The sequence below is a fragment of the Emydura macquarii genome, unplaced genomic scaffold, assembly GCF_026122565.2.
Source record: "Emydura macquarii macquarii isolate MOO-44397 ecotype Brisbane River unplaced genomic scaffold, CSIRO-AGI_Emac_v2 contig_3530, whole genome shotgun sequence".
In the NCBI taxonomy this organism is placed as follows: domain Eukaryota; kingdom Metazoa; phylum Chordata; order Testudines; family Chelidae; genus Emydura; species Emydura macquarii.
In genome coordinates, this window is record NW_027133667.1 from 7,243,705 (window position 1) to 7,265,222 (window position 21,518).

The following is a 21,518-nucleotide window of genomic DNA, read 5'->3' on the forward strand; positions in this document are numbered from 1 at the left end:
AGAATCATCCATTACATTCCACAGCACTTTTCTAACAGAATAAAATAGGTGATTTCTCCTCTTGACAAAACTGAAATACTTTATGTTCAACATGTATCCCTGCATGGTGAATATAAATATAACAATATGCAAATATGAAACTGACGTAATTTGATTCAGTAGCATGTGGAAGAAGGGCAAAGATCAGTATGTACCAAAAATATCGTGAGTGACCCCTTAATAGCAGTAAGATTGAACATCAAAGAGAGTGATACGGAGCAGTTTAGCACCCACTACTGTACAGTGGGTCAAATATTTTATGGAGAGTAAATTGCAGGCATTAGTTATTCTATATCATGCTCAAATGCCTCCTATTCAACCATTATCTAAAGCTTTTTTTCTCCAACTCTAAGGACCACAATGGACTGGAATGAATCATTTAAAGCTCAAATAACAAGGAACTTTGATGTCAAAATAATGGATGTGACAAAGAAAGAGAGCTGAGGACCAACCTTGGACCTTTTCCCGTTCCCTTTATTGACAAAGTCAGGAAAGGACAACAGGAACACGACCTCTGTCAAATTTGGGATAGAGGAATATTAAAGACCATCTTATCACATCATCTACAGGGTCTATGCATGAAAATTAGAGAGGAAGGAGTTCAGATACAACTGAAAATAAAAGGTCTTTGGGGATACAATGTTGCACGCTGTGAGGCTGTCAAATTCAGCATCAAATTCATTATCCAGACTCCTGTGGAAGGAATACGTTATGGGGCCTTTTGCTTCCTTTTTGCTCTCATTTTCTCATGTAAATGGGAAAACAACCATCCACAACAAAGAGGGCTGCAGTTGCACAGCGCACATGCTGGCTGGCTCAGCCTAGTGGAGCAGTAATCTTTATCAGCATAACAAAGATTATTGATAAAGTAAAGGGGAGAGGGGGAGAGAGCAAATCTCAGTCCTAGATGTGATCCATAAACTGAGATCCCATTTTAGTGTGCCAAGACCACAGTAGAGTTAAACACATATTACCCTGAGAAAATGAAACAAGATGCTTTGGAAGTGAACAGATGGGTGTTCTTCAGCAATTGTGATTAGAAAACGTCAGTACGATAAAGGAGCCCAGGTGGATCATACTGCAAGCATTTGATATCAGAAGGGTCTATATGTGCTGATTTAGTGCTGTTTTGGAGTCAGCTGGGCTCAGAAACGAAGCAAGAACTCTTTCCTGACAATTCTTTAACTCAGCCATCCTTTACTGGGAAGGGCTAGATTCACTGTGTCATCTTAACCACAAGAGTCACTTACTGCAGATACCAGACCCAACTTCCCCTCTGCCAAAAGGCCAGTAGCAGCCAGCGCTTCCCCAAAAGTAGGGAGCAGTGTTCAGGTATGTGGCATGGGTAAGGTAGCCAGGAGATGTGCTAAGCAGAAGATCTAAAAGAAGGATGGCAGCAAGGAACAAATGAACAATACAGATGGAAATGCAATCACTGGTGCACAGGGAGCTGATCATAGACAAGGAAGCATAACTGACATCTCTCCACACCAAGTTCACTTATTTTAGCACTTAGTCTTCATCAAATACATCCCTAATACCAACACACTGGAGATTAAAGAAGGACTAGAGAAGTCTAAATGTCACACGGGTGAAATTGTCTTATGAAGGAAAATGCTGATTGTAAATATCCATAACTTAAAAAAATGACTGAACCAATACTGCTTAAATTGTTTTTCCTTTCTCACTGAGGACATTAAAACAATACAAGTTTGAAGTTCCTACCTTCAGCCATTTTTTTTTAACTCCTGCATAATTCAAATATGCTGAAACAATTTTTCTCTGGATGAAAAATCCATCTCAGAACTCAGACCAAGTATGGACAATTTCAGCCCAAGGGCCATGTCTGAGGAAGTTATGAGAAGGGGGGTTGGGAGGGTATTAGACTGGTAGGGACATTTCAGCCTTACTTTGGTGTTCACTATCTGTGAGCACTATAAGTAGAAGGATATTTGTTTATAAGATTAAATATAGGTGATTAATAGATTAAATCAAAGCGATTGCCTGACAGTCCAAACAGGCCAGAGGCGTAGAAGTGGGAGTAGCGGGTTATGGAGTCTTCTTGGGACTGTGTCATAGGAGTCAGGTAAGAAGAAGACAGGAAAAGTTTGCTGAAGAAGGATTGCAAATTTCTTTGGGGTGGTTGTGGATGTTCTAATTAATTCTGTGTCATCGTTCTTGACTTCTATTGCTAAATCTACTTGTGACTCCTCGGATTAATGAAAATGGCTGCTATAATCTTTGTATTTCATCCTGGTGTGTAGTTTGTGTTTGGATGCTGTTATCTGACAGTCCACACAATGAAGAGGTATTGCTATTTGTTGAGCGCCAAACATTGTGCCTGACTCTGTACAATGCATGGAAAAAGACCCTGACAAAAGGAGCTTACAAAATTCCCATAAAAATGGACAATGGAATAAGGTGTGTCTATACTTTCTACTTCGGGGAACAAGAAAATGAATGAGAAGGCAGGCATTCTACTTAGGGCATGATTTTTACTATACATTTGATTTGTTAACAGCAGTAAGGAATTTGCCAGCAGCAAATAGCTGACTTGCAGCTAAGCCTGCTGCAATAAGAACAATGTTAGACAATTCCCCACTCTTATTCACAATCCCTATTCTAAAATCTAATCTTTAAACCTGAAGTTGATATAAAGCTTTGATGACTATACCCAACTGTAAAGTAAAATGAGGAAAGCAAAAACTATCTGTCTTTATCAGGATTAAGTGCTCAGTAGAACATTCATCTGAACAAACCACTCTAATAGGTTTGCTGGTTGAGATGTAGGCCATATGAAAACATAAAAGGCCAATAAACCACATACAGGAAGCTGTTTAGGGGAGTTTTGCCTTGAGAAGGGAAAGGAATACATGAATACATAACACTGTCTTAAGAACCTAATAGTCTTTGAGAATATGCTGATGCACCTATTGTACACTGTTTGACTAAAGGCATTCATTATCAATGTAACATTTCTGCTTTTCAAGCATCAGCTGGTTATTTCGCCTCTGTTATGCAGAAGGTCAGATGGGATGATTGTAATGGTCCCTTCTAGCCTTACAATCTATGAATCTTGTAAATTCTGCATTCACAGTAGAAACTCCTAAACAAAAATCTACTTTTGCAATGCATGAGCCCAATTATTTGCACACCCAAAAGTCCCACTGATTTCAAACTGAGAGCTCTGGGTATGCAAATAATGCAAGGTCAGATTACTTAGGAGTATAAAAGTGGCCTCCAGAAATATTGATCATGACCCCAGTCTAAGAAGAGGAGGAAGAAACAACAGGTACCATCAGTATTTAGTTAACAGGTCCTGTCTAGAGGGTAATTATAGACATACATGATCTCCTCTTTTTGGTACACCAACCTTCCCTCCAAATTATGAAAAATATCGACAGAGCTACTCCCATATCCTCCTATTGAAATAATCATTCCTACCAGGTAAGGGCTGCTTGTTTATTCTAAACCCCATAGCGCTGCTAGAGCAATGCAAAGGAAATATTTGAAAGGAATTCCTAATGATAGACAAATACGATTTGCTGTGCACAGTCATAATTTCTTAGCTACTGCCTCCAGCAGTCAGCCATTTGATGTTTGACAGTAGAATCTTACGGGTGTCTACTTCGTTCAGGCTTCCTACAGTTCTGCATTTGGTATCTGAGCCAGTGTTATTTGAATCATCCTATTTAAAGCCTGCTATGGTATTGCTTGCACTAAGCATATTTTGATATATTACGCAGTTTTCTGATAGCAGATATTTTATTTATTTCAGAGGGTGCCACCTGTCTGGTTTTTACCTCTTACATTTTCTGTTTTGGCTTTTTCTACTTGGCAAGCTTCAAAGCAAACAGTTAAACACATCTATTGACAATCAAAAGTGTGCATGTTAATAGGTAAAAAAACCTGCTCAGTCACAGACCATCCTTACTGCTTTCTGATTTCTAAGGGAAAAAAAGCAACTGTTAGTTTGCCCGCCATGAGGAGAAAGATGACATGATCTTAGAAACCAGGAAAGCTTCCTGGCAAGATGGACCCCATGAGTTAATTTACGTAAAATGAATCTTTTGTGAGCTTAATATTACCTTTAAAATACTCCATCAAGTAGCCAAGCGCAAGCAAGACACAGACACTACTTTTGGTCTGTGCCTATTTCCAGCCATTATACACTACAATGAGAGTTCTTGAACTCCTGAGTTTCTCTCACTTGCAGTTTGTATTTTCATCACTGGCTAACAAAAGAGGCACTGGACCTAACTCAGCCCTGGGGTAACTGGGTGCAACTCCCGTGGATGCCAATAGGAGTTGTGTCCACTTACACAATGGATTAACTTGTCCCATACCATCTAGAACCAGTTTTTGTACATGTGGGAGCTGACATTCTGCCAGCAGCTGCAACAGATTACACAGGAGAGGACATTTTGCTTTTAAAATTGACAGAATGTGCCCAAATTATGTTGTGTGTGCAGTTTTGGGGTCCCCTATTCTGCTAATCACTTTGCACCACATGCACCCAAGGAAAAAATGTTTACCTGGTATGGCCACGGTTAACCTTTTTTCCTTGCTGAGACGGTACCCATGGATGAGTTCACTCATGGAAGGGGGGCCTCTCAGAAGAAATGATTCTGTGGAGGTGGGATCAAGGGGGGCTCTTAATATATTCTGTAGGTACGTCCCTGAAGTCCTGGGATGGCTCTGATCACAAAGGGAAGGTGAGAATAGTCTTGCAGGAGATCCAAGAAAAAATACATATGGAAACAAAAGAGTTTTACTTTAATTATCTTTAAATCCCTCATGAATGATAACATCACGTTAATTTGTTTAACAGATAAAACTAGCTAGTGTTGCCACCTCCTATTGTTTCCACAACAGAACAGATTTCCTGTGTTGCAAATTCTTTTTCATATTCAAGAAGGAGATGATGTTTATTTATTTATTTATCCTCCATCCTCCTTCCCTCCACCTGATCATTATATTCAGCATTTAGTAGGCTCCCTAAACATTTTCTTATCCTTTGAATTGTGAGCAGAAAGTACAGGGAAAGGGAATGAAAAACCCAGGACAGTTCTCTAATGGAGTCCTTTTCAATCTCCGAACCATTGACATCTCCACAACTACACAGCTTTGGCGGGACTGTTAGAAAACAACATGAGAATTCACTGCTTGAACAACCAGAACATTTGCTTTAGGTTATAAACAGCAGCCTTTCCCTTTGAATATGCAGAAAAGTTCATCCGAGTGAACACATCCATATCTTTGTCCCACTGATGAGACAGAGGCAAGCACTATAGGATATCAGAAAGATTTTGTTTGTTTTTAAAAAAGCATTGACATGCTCATAGAGCATAGCTTTCTTCTTAATTTCTGGAGGTTATTTTGCTGTGTGCAAAACCTTAACTCATTTAAAAAAGACATACAATGTGCACTGAAACAGAGACACAATATAGTCTAAAACTATATTAAAAAGGAGGAGATAACATTATGGTTAGATGGAATCAGAAACACACTTAGCCAGGCTTTGAGTTGCAGTCAGCCCTATTTTTATCCTCCCCTCCCCCCAACCAAAATATAAATAGTAATAATTAATAATAATTTTAATAATCTATTTACAATTCAGTGAATGACTTTAATTAAAGTCTGGCCACTGCACTGTACTATAAAGATCACTGCATGCATACCTTTTCCTCTGAGTGCCACTGCTGACCAGTAAGTTTGGTTGCTGTGGGCCCTGACTATGCAGGAGGAAAGTGTCTATGGTTGGCACGGTGGCTGATGCTTCCTCACTTACTTTAGAGCGGCTGTCCTTGCTCTTTCCAAGCTTGCCTTTGCTGCGTCGGGACTGCTCATGATCGCACTCTAAATCCTCCAGTCGCTGGGTGAGGGCAAGTTTTTGCTGGATAGCCATCCGCAATAGAGAGTTTAAGGTCTTCTTCTCATCCTCTGCAGCTGCCAACTGCCTTTGCATCTCGTCCAATTGTGTGACGTACTCATCACACCTGGAGAAACAAATGGAACGGAAACTTAGGGAAGTGTTCTAACAACCAAATAGAGCAGAACAGATATGAGTCTGAACCACAGATCAAGATTTGGATCAAGTTCATGGCTCAAACTCATCTCTAGAAAAGGCCTAATCTCAACCTTGCCCTCCACTACTCTGAGAAAATTTAGATTCAGGTCTGGATTTCAAACTCTCAGGTTCAATAGGAGAATTTGGATCTAGAGTACCGGTGCGGCCCATGATAACTTTTCAGATTTCGGATCCAGCTCATGAGTTTAACTTTAAATTAGGGTTTTGGCTTAGAACCAATCCTAATTTTGAGCGCAATTGTAATGTGCGCAAATTAAACTGATAATTTACATAACATGAAGGGAGTCATAAACAATAAATTCTTCCTAAAGTAAAGTATTACACAAAACAAAATGACAAGAGCAGGAATGTTTTCATTCAATTCCCAAGATTGCATAGATTGTGTAATACATGAGGGTTGTCCTCCATGTCTCACTCACTTTGGGACTTTGACCCCTGTTGCATCTCATATTTGGTCTTTGAGAGGTTTGAGGTAAAACCATATCCCCCAGGTAATACACTCAATGTTTATAAAATGCTTTGAAAATGAAAAATGAGTCTGACTTGATATGGCTTTCAACAGGGATTTCTAAAGCTAACAGGGGGCCAAGAGATTATGTCATGGCATTAGTCAGTTGCTGGAGTGAAACAGCTTTAATTCTATGAAATGTGGAGCCTCTTATCCAGTTAGAACGCTTACTAGATGCAGTCCAAGTGCACTGTCAAACTGCTCTATGGATAACTAGAATGGGATGACATTACTCATTGGCAACAACATCAAGTGCTTCCTACATGCTTTTAAAAAAATATTAAAATATGCACCCACCACGTTAGAAATTTCATTACAAAAATGTTTGAATTCACGAAAAAATAAAAAAGATGCATTTAAATAACAGAATCCTACCGCTTCTGTACTAAGGGCCAAATCTTATTTAAGTGCCACCCATAGTAACTCTGCTGAAGTGTATGACGTTATTATGGATTTACAACAGTGTAACAGAGAAGAATTTAGCCCTAATACCACCATTAAAAAGGAAATAAGCACCCAGTCCACCATTTTATTTTCCCTCTCAAAATGTCTGACTCACAATATACCTCTGAATTCTTGCTAACTGAATGATGAAATCATTTGGTCTAGGAACACTGTGTCTTGGAAAATTCTTACTCAATCCATACACATATTGTACTCTCCTTTCAAGTGATTTTAGTAATTTTCATTGAAAACAAAATGGCTGCACGCCAGCCATAGCTTCAGTAATATCTGCTTTCTCCAGAGTTTTAACAAGCATGACTGCATTTGATTGTTTAAGCCGTGGGGAAAGCAGATATTGCCAAAATGTTGGCTGGCTTACAGTCATCTTCCACATCCCTCTCTGCTAGAAGCAGTTTGATGTTTATGGGTGTTTTAATGAACCTGTTTCAGAGGGCCACTAGAGTGAAGTCAGCATCCTGGAAATTAAATCAATTTGAAATATGAATGGATGTAATACCCATGATATCTCAGATTTCAATATTTATTCACTGGAATCTGACAGATCTTGTATCTCCCCTCTTCACTTTTCCTCTTCAGTTTACCCAGGAAGAGACAAAGAAACTTTAATTTCTAACTAAATCCTCAATGGGAAATCGATAAAAATATGTAACTACTATATTCAACAACACAAACACTTGCAGTATAACACTAGCAATAGAATGGATTGCCTCGCTTTCATATGCCAATGATGCAGTTTCCTTGTTGGGATAAAATTAGGCCTTAGCTTATACATGCTCTGCAACTGCATAAATGTCTTGTAAAACGGTGTAACTGCACTTATTAATTAAACATAAGGCTTAATGAAGATGTATGTTATTAAAATCAGTTCAGACAAACACACTTTTCACTGTCATATAGAAAACCATCATAAATTGGCTTTAGAAGTTTGGAAATACTAAGAATTTTCCAACTGGTTGTTAGTGACCTCATATGCATGTCACTGATGACCTAATAAAAGCAGTTTTCTGATTTTTATCCTTAATTTTCTGAACATCAGAAACTTCTTTTCATAACAGCAATAAGATATTCTTGGCAGTTCATTGCAAAGCTATTAAAGTCACTTGATCTACAATACCACCCAAAGTATGCCATAATTTCTCAAAGACACACAGCTCATTGATTCTTGTGTTTTGTTGAGAACCAGTGTTGTAAAAGGCTAAGCTTATCAACAAAACAGTCAAGTCAAAGGTTATGACTGGCTTTTGAGGCTGCTGAATCTCCGAAGTGCTACAAGTCTCCTTGAAGTCCACAGTGGTGGAAGCTATTCCCTTTCACAGGAGGTAACTACCTGCTGCAGCCATGGTACTTTCCCTCTGTTTGGCTTCCTCTTACTCCCTTGTATGAACACACACAGTCCAAGTAACAATGTAGCCTTATGTGACTTGTAGTCACATAAGTCAGTGGCAGAGTGAGGCCTAGAACCCAGAAATCATGACTCTTAGTCCCCTGCTCTAGCCATAAAACCATAATACCCTTCTGCTTCAATGAAGTTTTTTCATCTAGTTCACCTACAGGAACTCTCTTTTCCCCTTGGTACATGTCTATAGTGTATAATATTTTTTAAACTTTGGTCATAGGCAGGCACACTGATCTATGGCAATGGTTTCCAACCTGTTTTCATTTGTGGACCGCTAAAAATTTCCAAATGGAGCTGCAGACCCCTTTGGAAATAATAGACGTAGTCTGCGGATCCCCGGGGGTCTGCGGACCACAAGTAGTAAACTGCTGATCTCTGGTGAATGAAGTAACTGTGTTCAATGCCAGGAATGTAATAGTATCAGGTGACTATTTCCCAAGGTTTCAATGGAGCTAAATTTCTTATTCTCGCTTTTTGCTTCTCTCTACGTGTGGCTTGGGAGGCAAATATATGTAGATTTAGTTATTGTAAAAATAACGTTATGAATACTTTAGGATATATTTGACTGCTTTAAAAGATCTCTTCTCCCTTCCTTCAGCACTAGACCCTGTTTTCCTACTCCCTCCAACCATATCCTCTGCTGTGGCATGCAGAAATTAAGATTCTTTTTTGGTAAAAGACTTTAGTCTATTACTATGGTCTCTCCATGTGTGTGAGTCTGTCTGACCCTCTTCCACTCATTCAGGAGGAGTAAAGAAGGATTGTGTCTTGTATTAGGTCTAGGGATACACAAAGGAGCAACAGATTGAGTGGATGGTTTAGAGATCAGATCTAAGTGGTCTCTGGTGGGCAACAGCAGTCGCCAGTGGATTAGATCAGCTGTTGTTCATTCAGGCATTAAATAAGAATTCAAATTCAACTCTGCCAGTGGGGTTCCATCTATGTCCATGGCCACAACAGATCACTTCCCACTAAGGAATAAGCTTCAATGTGAACACCCCATTAATACTCACAAACAAAAAAATGTCATTATAAAAGAATTATGGCTGAAAGCATCTTTTAATGGAGTCCAAAACATGATTACACTTAAAAAACTTCTTCACCTTTACAAAACCCAAACATCAGAATGTCTGGAGATGACCAATTAGGAGATCCAATCTGCTCCCCACTGCCATATAATATTTGCCCACTCAACTAACATCGTCCATCCAACCTTAACTGACATTTGCAAAAATACACACAAAGGTCAAGATAGCAACTATTTTAGGGTGAGAGGTGAGGGAAGATCTAGAGTTGTAGGGAGTGTGTGCTCCTGGCAGGGAGGGAAATGGGGGATCTGCCCCTTTAGCATCCTTGTGAGGAACAGGACTGCTGTTTCCCCCTTGAAAACGTGAATTTAAAATGCTGCATTGCCACAAATATTGTACATCTGATTTTTACAGCTGAGCACCAGAACAAATATACAAAAATAGCCCTACAAAACAGAAAAGTGTGCTTCACAAAGGAAGAAATACTCTCCCTGCAAATACTATAATATGGAAAATATCATTTTCATATCCATATTTATAATATCACTTCTTTCAGGAAATGCTCTTCCTGCAAGTTAGACTCAGTAACATGAAACATGTGATGCAGAGTTGCCATAGGCACCACTCTACTTCTTTTTTAACAGCAGACTAAACAATTGAATTTTCACCCTCAAGGTTATGATACGATAGATTCACAACTGGAAAAATCTCATTCTCCCATTTTGCAAACAGATTTTTTTTTTCTTTAATGGATGCCCACAGTACATTGCTTAGATTAGCAATTTTTATCTAGACAAACAGTGCTTCATAACTGAGGACATTGACTTGCTCTAACACTTGAGCATTTGGAAAAAGCAACTTAAATGTAAAACCACTTAGATTTTGGGGGAGGGAGAAGAGAGGGGACATTTTCAGCAGAGCAGAACCAAAAAGAATGCACTGATACATATGATCTGCAGTGAAATTTTTAAAAAACACACTGACTTTTTATGACTGTGCCCACAAAATACTACACAAACCCCTTTGAATACATCAATGCCACTACCCTTAACCAACACTGCCTTCTATTATTCCTGCAGTGAAATTTTTAAACACTGCTGCACATCACTGTGTGATGTTACTTATGATTCTGATTAACTCTAACAGACATTTGAGCCTAATTCCAAATAAAGTTGTCTGAAATTGTGTCATCGGTATTATGTTGTTATTTTTAATCTATACAATTAGGAAAATTCTAGCTGCCAATAAAAGGCATATGACCTTGATAAACCATCCCTTGATTACAATAGCCCCTATCATGCCCTTCCAGGGTAAAAGGCATAGAAGGGTCCAAGATCAACAAAAAAATTGGGACAAAATATTGTGCTCTTATGACGACACGTACTATTATACATACACATGGAATAGTACCTGTTGAAACAGAAAAAGGACATGGTCGGGAAAAGTAGATAAAACATTCTAGAAAGGACACAGTGTCTTGGAGTGCCTACTAAGTAAGCACTACTACAGGCAGTGTTGTTTGATTGGCCAATGAAATTCTACCCTTTATGGTATGCATGAGGATATCTGTGGAGCTTGTGGTCTACGCAGATGTAATTGCTGTGACCCATATAGAGCCGGTGCGATGTTCCATCTAAATAAACACTGCACAGTTCCTCAGAAAGACTCTCACATGGAGAGTGGGGTGTGGTGTTGGGAAATTTTGACAACATGTCTCACAGCTTTCTGAGTTTAGTTACAAGGGGCTAGATTCACAAAAGGACTTAAAGGCCTAACTGCCACTTTAGGCACCTAAATCTCAGAATCAAGCCCTAACGGGATTCACAAAACCCCTACTCAGAGGCCTCCGATCCCTAATCTCGCTCAGCACCTAAGTTTTTGTTCTAGAAGTTCCCTAAGTGTCTATATTTCTGCTTCTGCACATGAGCATTGCAGCCCCACACTAGGTGTCCAGTCACCTAAGCCCCAGAGTGATGCACAAACCATGAGAAGACAGGTGTTCTTCCACCTAACATGCCTCTGGGGCCCGATTCAGTAAATGTGCTCAGGTCTTGCTTACCAGATCAGGTCCTCTATGTGATTTTACACAAAATAGCCCTCGGGGGGGAGGGGGGGAGTTGGGGTTGGCCCCAGGGGCTTGGGCAGCAGGGAGGGCTGGGGCTGGTCCTGGCCTCGGGCAGCGGAGAGGGCTGGGACTGTGGCCGGAACCTCAGGCAGCAGGGAGGGCAAGGGCTGGGGCCGGCCCTGCATGCAGTGGGGAGGGAGGCTCAGGCCGGCCCTGTGCGGTGTCCTGTTTTCCCAGCGGGAATTTTTGACCACCTTATTCATTTCCGGGTCTACTGACATATTTTTGTACTGTTACTTGTGAAGTGGAGACAATATCAAAAACTATAGTCTACACATTCAACTGTGCAAGTGTTTTTGAGTCACATCTTAATGCATCTTGATACTGTGCTCTATGTCAGGAAAACCTAAAGAGTATATGGTCCTAAAATAAGCCCCACAAAAACTATATTAGCATGTTAGGTGTAAATGGGAGGAGCAAATATGCTTGAAAATAATGGAAGTGTGAAGAGTATGTCCATCAGAACCTTCTAAATATGAGACAACAGTGTAACACTGTTGCAAAAAAAGCAAACATACATCGTTCTGGGATGAATTAGAAAGAGTGTTGTAAGCAAGACACAAGGAGTAATTTTTCCACTCTACTCTGCGCTGATTAGGCCTCAACTGAGTATTGTGTCCAGTTCTGGGCACCACAGTTCAGGAAAGATGTGGACAAATTGGAGAAAGTCCAGAGAAGAACAACAAAAATGATTAAAGGTCTAGAAAACATGACCTATGAGGGAAGATTGAAAAAACTGGGTTTGTTTAGTCTGGAAAAGAGAAGACTGAGGGGAGGCGTGATAACAGTTTTCAAGTATATAAAAGGTTGTTTCAAGGAAGAGGGAGAAAAAATGTTCTCGTTAACCTCTGAATATAGGACAAAAAGCAGTGGGCTTTAAAAACAGCAGGGACAGTTTAGGTTGCACATTAGGAAAAACTTCCTAACTGTCAGGGTACCTAAGCACTGGAATAAATTGCCTAGAAATGTTGTAGACTCTCCATCATTGGAGATTTTTAAGAGCAGTGTAGGAAGGTGCTGTGGCCTCCCCCAGAGCCAGAGCTCAAGGGAGGGCGCGAGCAGCCAGAATGGACCCAGTCAGGCCCAGCAGCTAGGTCTGCCCGGCAACAAGGGAACCGGGCCACGATAGAACCGCCTGGCCAGCCCAATCAGCGGCCGCGGGGCGGAGCCTCCACAGGAAGGGGCGGTATAAAATCCCGGCCCCAGCGCTCAGTCTGGGAGAGACTACCGCTGGAGACAGACGTGCTGCCCCACTGGCAGAGGCCTAAGCCGGAGCACAGCCGCTGACCAACCCCGGCCCCACCCGGGCCTGGAGACTGGGTAGGGCCTTCCCAAAGCTGGACCAGACAACCCGGCCAGAGAGACTGGGCCAAGGTACCCGGACCCCGGGACTGGACCGAGTCACCAGAGCCCTGGGACTGGGCAGAGGCCCCGGAGCAACCCAGGTGGAGAATACTCCCCGAGGCCGGACAGGACCTGGAGGAGCTGCCGGCTGCCAAACCCCCTGAGCTGAGAGAGAACCTGGAGGAGCTTCTGGAAGTCGGACCCCTCCCCGTACCAAATGACCTAGAGGAGCTGCCACTCGAAGAGGAGCTCCCCACCTTTCCACCCATGGACGAAGAGGGACTGACGGGCCTACCCCGGATGGAGTACGCCAGCGACACTGAGGAGGCAGGTACCAGGGATACTGGGAGAAAGTAGCTGAGGGGCAGCCAGAGCCTGTGGCTGTCAGAGGCCTAGTTCGTGTGTTGCGGCAGGAGCCCCGCCGACACAGTGGCAAACGCCTTCGCCACTGCTAGGGCCCTGGGCTGGGACGCAGGGGAGATGGGTGGGCCTGCGTCCCCCTTCCCTCCCCCCTTTTCCTAACCACCCCGAAGAGAGCCTCCTGCTCCCTTCCGCTCCCCAGAGCGCGAAACTGTTTGCTCACCCTGCCTAAGGGTTGGAGCCATTGACTACTTGCTCGCCAAGAGCGAGCTATTTCCCCTTTGTGTAGGAAGCCGCTGTGGCCTCCCCCGGAGACAGAACCCGAGGGAGGACCCCAGCAACCGGGCCAGAGAGGGCAGCCCAGTAACAAGCAGGTTAGACAAACACCTGTCAGGGCTGGTCTAGATAATACTTAGTTCTGCCTTGAGTGCAGGGGACAGGACTAGAAGACCTCTTGAGGTCCCTTCCAGTCTTATGTTCCTATGATTCTATTCTCAGAAACTTAATGCAAAAGGGTGTAATTCGTATCACAGTATAGGGGTTTATTCCCTTATCTATAAGCAGGAAATTTAAGTGGGGAACTCCCTTTAGTGGTAAATGAGTTTACCAATTTTAATCATCTACATCCTAAAAGGGGAAGAAAGTCCCAGAGTCTCTACCTTGCCCCTTCTCTTATTTTTGTTGATATCCTGATTGTCAGTTCTCACTTTATTTCTCACGGTCCACCAGTATTTAAAAGATGACCTACAGGAATATCTATATTCTTTAAGGGCCTTATTCAAAACCCAGGGAAGTCAGCAGAAAGACTTCCATTGTCTCCCATACGCTTTGGATCATCCCCTAAATCCAGCAGAGTTTAGAAATGTATGCTCAGTGTCCCAAGTGAGATAAAGAGGTGCATTCACTACACCAACAATCTAAAGTTACCTCGCCATTTTCTTTTTCAGGCTTTGCAATGTTCAGCCACATAGTTTGCTGGCTCATGCTTCACATGATACCCAGTCTTTTTTTTATGTCATTGATGCCATACTTCACAAAGTGTGCTTTTTAAAAGATTAACAAACGGATTTTTAAAATCTATACAAATCCATGTATTTCTGAAGAAAGTCTCTACACACCAGTGAAGTAATTAAAGCTACATTCATTCAAACCAGCTGCTGATCTGGCTCCTAGTTACTACAGAAAAATTCCTGTATGCAACTGTGCGTGTCACATGCTTAGACCAGTGCATGATGGGGCACTGCAGGAGCCTGCAGTCAATGTGGTGTCAGAATAGAGGGGGAAAATAGATGATTTAATCCCATAAAGTGCTGAATCTCTCTCTTTCCTTGGTTACCTGGGGAATTCAACACATATTGCTGCAGCTGTTGGCGCTTTTGAAAATAATTATTTGCAGGTCACCTTTAAGAAACCAGCTGAAGCTGGTTTAGCAAGAAAAATAAGATGTGATTAATTATGATCTTTCTGGGAAGAACTGAAAAATTCACAGCTGAAAGTGTGTGATGTTTTTAAATCTATGAACAAGAAGATAATAAATGAAATAGCAAGAGCTGTAGCAAATAATAATTTACAGTGCAGTGAGAAATTGCAGTAATCTGTCAATTATCAGTGCTGGGTCAGAGTAGAGCCTTACTGATGGGGAATTATAGGTTTTTTTCTATGGTAAGTAATACATCAGATGGCAAGAACAAAGATGGAATTTAGCCAGGTGAAGGTTTTTACATGGCAGAATCACTGTGTACCTTTTCTGAATATGAACAAAAGCCACATAAATCTAACATTTATTTTCTACTTCAAAAAACAGGGTATAAATCCAAATATAGAGGGCGCTAATATAATTATTTATAACACTTTACTCAAAGCTGTACTGGCATTTCCACTTAAAAGCACTATTTTTAGCGGCATGTGGTCTGGTGCCATTTGGAAACTTGACACTGTTGCAGAGTCTGCATTATAAACTTCATTCCCCTTCATCAAAAGCTCTGCCGTTGCAAAAAATCCAAAAGCTTGTTCCGGGCACCTACAGAAGTTGGTCCACTAAAAGATATTACATCTCTCCCACCATGTCTCTCCCACTGAGGAAAGTAGTTTTTGTATCCACATATTAGCGCATCGAGAACATGTAGGTAGACTGTTCTCTCACTCACATTATATGCTTGCCTTTCAACTACTGAGCAGGTGAGAAGACTATGAAGCAGTTTCCCTTACCTGGTTGCAAACATTGCTCTCAAGGATGAGAAGGTTGCTGCATCTTCTTTCAAAGCCTTTAATTCATTTCGCAGTTTGGTCATGGTTTCAGTCACCATTGACTTTTCATTCTCATATTTATTCTTCAGATTGGCCAGTGCTACTTCAGCTGTCTGAAAAAGAGACAGGGATATATGCTTCTGAGAAAGGAATTTGATAACAGCTAAGATGCCAGGTTATGATTTTATTTCTGGCCTCCACCTTCATTCACAAGTTAATGCACCACGAAACCAATGATAAACCTGAGATACGCAGACGATACTTTCATCATCTGGGCAGACGACCTAAACTCCCTCACAGATTTCCACCACAACTTCAACAACCACCACGCATCCATCAAACTCTCTCTAAAACATTCCCACACCAGCATCGACCTCCTGGACACCACAATCAGCTTTAACAATGGAACCCTACAGACAAATATACACAAGAAATCCACAGATCACCACACTTACCACCACAGATTCAATAACCACCCCAGATGCACCAATAAATCTGTTATTTATAGCCAGGCAGTCAGATACCACAGATTATGCTCTGAGGAGAAAATCTGGGATACACACCTTAACACACTCAAAACAGCCTTCACCAAACAAAGACACCCTACCAGAGAAGTGGGTCGCATCATGGAATGGTCACCCAAATACCTGAGGAGAACCTGCTTCAATACAGAAAAAGAAAACCCACTGTCTGTACAACCCTTCTTGTCATCCCATACTAGAACCCATACAAGGTATCATCAAACAGTTATATCCCATATTTGATGGGGACCACATCCTGACAGTTTTTTCTCTAATCCCCTCTTCTGGCCTTCAAACAACCTAACAAACTCACCAAGCCCATCATCAGACGCAAGCTTCCTACAGAGTAGGACACATCAACTCAAAGCAGCACAAGACCCTAGTCAGAGCAACAGATGCAAAACCTGCAAACATATTTCCACTGCTATGATGACGACACAACACATCTTTCAAGATCCATGGGTCCTATAAGTACTTATCACAATACGTGGTGTACTGCATTCAGTGCATCAAATGCCCCAACAATTCTCAATTGAACTCTCACCGAAAAATGATAAAAGACAAAACCACTATCACCCATGAAGTGAAGTGAAAAGTGTGGGTGAACACTTTTCACAAACTGATTACTCCATAAATGACCTCTCCGTTCCGGTCCTCAAAGGAAACCTACACAACACCTTTAAAAGACAAGTCTAGGAACTTAAATTCATAACTGCTGGACACTAAAAACTATGGATTTAACAGAGACAGTTGTTTTATGGCTCATTACAACAATTTGTAACACTATGCTGACTACTAATCCTTCATTGTCCTAGCAGAGGTGCCAATTACCCACTTCACTTTGAGTGATCTCAAACAACAAGTGTGAACCTCTTATGATTAACCATCTGTCCCACTTTGTATTTACCTTGGACACATTAATTTCCTTCTCCAATCTGAAGAAGAGCTCTGTGAAGCTCAAAACCTTATCACTTCCACCAACAGAGGTTGGTCCATTACAAGACCTCACCCATTTTTGTCTCTCAAGTAAAAAAATCTCAGCCTTGAGCTTTAATGCAACACACACTTTAAAAAAAGTTTTTAAAAAGTTTTAAAAATTATTTTCCTTAGAGAGTGGGAAGCCATGTGATTGCACGGATACAGTCAACTTAAAAATCATTGGATTTAATAGGCCTGAAACATCAAGATTTTGTATAAATCAGCAGTTATACTCTGCCATTTCACAAAAAATTTTAATAACCAACCAATTATGTACATGATAATGTTCACTTAAGAGAAAACCTATGGAAGAAGTTATGAAGTTACACTACTGTATATTCTGCCTATTTCTTCCTTTTTCCCCCTGCTCATTTTTTTTTCTTGTTTCCTGCCTGACCTATCTAATTTTCATGTTAATGTCATGCCTTGTTATTTGCTTACGGTAGTTTGTCAGTTTTATTCATTACCGTTTTTACTATTTTACAGCAATAAAAATAATTTTTAAAACTTTAAGAAAATTACATTTGAGTATTTTTACAAAAATACTCAATGACTCAAAATTACTGCAACTGAAATATATTAAGCAACATTTTTTCTGCTAAATTTTTCCAGTATTTTTACTTTGCGCACCTGAGAGCACTTCACTTACTGTATAGTCAGTGGTGGTGTTTCCTCTACAGTCTCTCAGTTTCCCCTGTTATTTATGTGGGGTTTTTCACATATTAATAGGGGAAAGAATAATAGGAAAAATATGATTGTAAAACCACAAAAATTGTCATGGGAATGGGAACATCACTGGAGAAGGTAATGGCTGTAAAGCCTGAAGCTACTTTTAAGTCATCTTTTTGAAACTCACTAGATTTCAGATTCATTGTCTCTTAAAAAAAAAGAACAAAGAAGAACCCTACACTAAAATTAAAATTATATTCATTAGCTTCTGGGGAAGATGTTCTGTGATAAATTGTGGTACTAAAATAATTACATCAGAATTTTCTCCAAATTACTGTACACTCGGCACTAATCCTTTTCCTATTGCTAATGACCATAGAATACAGACCCAGGTTTAAGAAGCCACTATAAAATTACCTGCCATTTTAAACAGGTCATTCTCCTACACCAAAGTGGGAGTCATTGCATGGCATGGTGAGGAAACACTCAGAGATACATTCATATGAACACAACTTTCATTACTGTTAATGAACCTACATGAAGAGGCAAAAGTATGTTTTGGTATAGTGTTATACCATTCTGCATTTTGGCAGAATATAGCAGAGGTCATCTGTTTCCAGCAGCTGGCAAAAACATTCAGTATTTAGTTGTCATTAATAAAACAGTCAATCACTCTGCTCTCACCCTTCTCAGAAAGAAAAGAGACAGAATAATGAACAAGGTTCTGATGCTGTCTGGATTAGGAGTGACCATTTATAATATTATTAATATTGACATTACTAAATTACAACAAATCTTGCAAAATATGCCATGTAAGGTATCAATGGAAAAATTATGATTTACTGAATATGATAAGCTCATCTATATGTGTGTCTCATCTTTGTATGGTAAGCTATGAATGTGTGTGATATTTCTGTATCTAAAACTTGTGTTATGCTATTGGGTGACACCCGCAATAGATTAGCCTCAGCATTGGCCAGCCTGCTTGAGGGCCAATCAAGGTCCATCAACTATACCAGTGGTTCCCAACCTGTGGCCTCGGGTCTAAAAGTGGCCCGTGGGGGCTTTCAAAGTGGCCTGCAGCTCCCACTCGCTGCAAAAGGGAGCCACTGCCTAAGGACCCAGGTGGAGCGTGTTTCCACGGGGCTACAAGACTGGAGCAGGCTCCTTGCTGCAGCCAAAGGGACAAGCGATTCAGTGCTCCCCTTCCCCTGGCTGTAGCAGGGAGCATGGCAAAGTGCTCCGCCTGGGTCCCTAGGTGCTGGCGTCCCTGCTGGAGCCAGAGGGAGGGGAGCACTTATCTCTGGTTCACCGGACTGCAGAAGGGAGCCACTGCTTAGGGACCCAGGTGGAGCGCACAGGGCTACAGGATGGGTGCGGTTTCCCTGCTGCAGCCAGGAAGCTGGGAGATCAGCGAGGAGGCAGCCTCCTCACTGAACTCTTTCCATCTGGCTGCAGTGGGGGTTGGGAAGCCTGCTGGTGGAGACTGGTGGCCCTCCAGGTTTGTTAAAATCTGTTTGTTAATATCTGTGGCCCTCGAAGGTTGGGAACCGCTGAACTATAAATAAGCCTAGGGAAAGAACCCAGGGACTACACCTTATGAGTCATCAGGACATGTAGGAACATGCCTATGGACAGGGGACTCTGAGGCTTTTCCATGCCATATACTGTGTGGCTGTGTTTGTGGAAAAAGGAAGTACAGGCCCCATAGCAGCAACTATAAAATGCAGCTTCAACATCTCCATCTTGTCTTCATTCCTGCTTCCTATCTTTGGATCAACTATTCTACATCTGAAACTGTGAAACAACAGACTGAGACCTGTCCAGGTACTGGATGTACTCCAGAGGACCTATACAAGCCTGAAAACTTCACAATTCTGCTAAGATATATATGGACTTTGAAGTCATTTGTATGTATCTGATTGCTTTGACCACTTAATCTCTCTCTTCTTGTTTGTTTCTTTTCTTTTATAATGAACCTTTAGTTTTAGTTACTAAAGGATTGGCTGACAGCATGGTATTTAGGTAAGATCCAAACCAATATTGATCTGATAATGTGGATGACCCTTTGGAGATCAGGAGAACATTTTGGTAAAGGGAATAGAGTTTTTAAATAACTTATCTCTTTACTGGACCTAGTTGCTGTCTGGGAGCCAAAGACTGAAATGCAATAAAGGGGGCTGTGTATTTCTTTTGGGGGGTGTCTTGATAACCAGTGTGGGGAATCAGGAGCACTGTTTATGACCAGTTGGTGAATCTAACTTCAGTGTTAGCCATCAGTTTTGGGAGGATCTGCTCTCCTTTTGCAGCTTACCCGGCCCTTGGCATTTTCAGATGAATGACCCAAGGCACGGACAGGTCATACATGGATGCCTGTATGGAAGCCAGTGTAAGCAGAAACAGACCACAAGCACCATTAGTGGCAATAACAAGAGAAGGATTAGCCGACTCCTTCTAGATTACACAGATTATTCTTTAAATTGCAGCTATTCTACCCTAAAACTAGAATACAAACCTGTGAAAGATTTAGTGGTGGTGGACATTCTGTCAAGAGCCTGTGATAGAACTATAATGGAATCAAGCGCAGACTCAGACGCTGTGCATGTGAACCTGTTATAGAAAATATGTCCAGTTTCAGAAAGAATGTCGAGTGTAATTGCTGATGCCACAGCACAAAATGAAACTTTACAAAAAGTGATACAAGCCATTAATGCAGGGTGGCCTGTAAGGTACCTGCCAAGTTCTTATCACCAGTTTGAAGGAGAACTGTCAGTAATAGAGGGGGTCTTGTTCAGGGGCACCAGACTGGTAGTTCCCAAAATGTTACATCAGGATATGTTACATAGATTACATGAAGAGCACATGGGTATTGAAAAATGTAAAAGAATGCTGGAGTTACGTTCCGATGCACTCCAGAACAGCAATCAGAAAACACAAGTAAATTGAAACAAGATACATAGATAGGCGGTCAATGAAAACATGTAACAACCAGTTAAGTCACCAAGACTCTGAACAAAACATAACAACAGTTCAAATGGCAGGCATGAAGCAACAGGCCCTGAGTAACTGCACACACCCAATGCTATGTGTAGGTGTGTACACACACACACACACACACACACACACACACACACACACACACACACACACACACACACACACACACACACACACACACACACACACACACACAGAGGAAATGGAACACTTCAAACTTTCCAGATCATTAAAATTAACTGACATTTGTGTATAAGCTATATTTGAAGAAATCAAGTTGTAATTAAATTTTAATGCCTGTTGTATCTAACTGTTCGGTGGTAATGGCTCTGCGGTAGGAGGGAGACTGGACACCTGTCAAGAGTTCTCGTCTGCAGGTTATTTAGCCCAATGGTCACTGCTGTTTGAAGATTCCACGGCTGCCTTATGGAGGTGCCAGCAGTGACTCCATAGTTAAGGCTGAGTTCTGTTCTGCACTTAAAGCAGGAATCCAAACTTCTTTGTGTTGTATGAACAATGCTGCTTATCCTCCCCAAATTTACCACACTTATTGTTTGAATATAGAATGAATCTTCTGAGAGTAAACCTATTGATTTGTTTAGAGATCAAAATGAATTAAAGAAATGTAGCGTCTAGTGCTAGACTTTGCCTTACCCCTCGCCCCCAATGATCTCAGTAATGGAATAACACTTCCCATACACACTAACTTCCATAACACATTAACTTCCCATATAGTTAACATTCAGTGAA

At 41.2% G+C, this 21,518-nt stretch overlaps 1 protein-coding gene across 7 annotated transcripts in view; it reads right to left on the bottom strand.

Annotated features, from left to right (window-relative positions):
• Positions 1 to 21,518, bottom strand: part of BICD1 (BICD cargo adaptor 1) — a 252,087-nt gene that overhangs the window by 35,795 nt on the left and 194,774 nt on the right. For 3 of the 7 annotated variants that reach the window (XM_067536143.1, XM_067536148.1, XM_067536144.1), the window contains 3 exons: positions 15,565 to 15,716; positions 5,721 to 6,038; positions 4,575 to 4,765 (listed from right to left, as the gene is read on the bottom strand). In XM_067536143.1, coding sequence (XP_067392244.1) covers positions 4,575 to 4,765; positions 5,721 to 6,038; positions 15,565 to 15,716 — 661 coding nt within the window. Of the gene's footprint in view, positions 1 to 3,824; positions 3,987 to 4,574; positions 4,766 to 5,720; positions 6,039 to 15,564; positions 15,717 to 21,518 lie in introns of those variants that run through there. The other 4 variants (XM_067536147.1, XM_067536149.1, XM_067536146.1 and 1 more) reach the window with 2 other exon arrangements.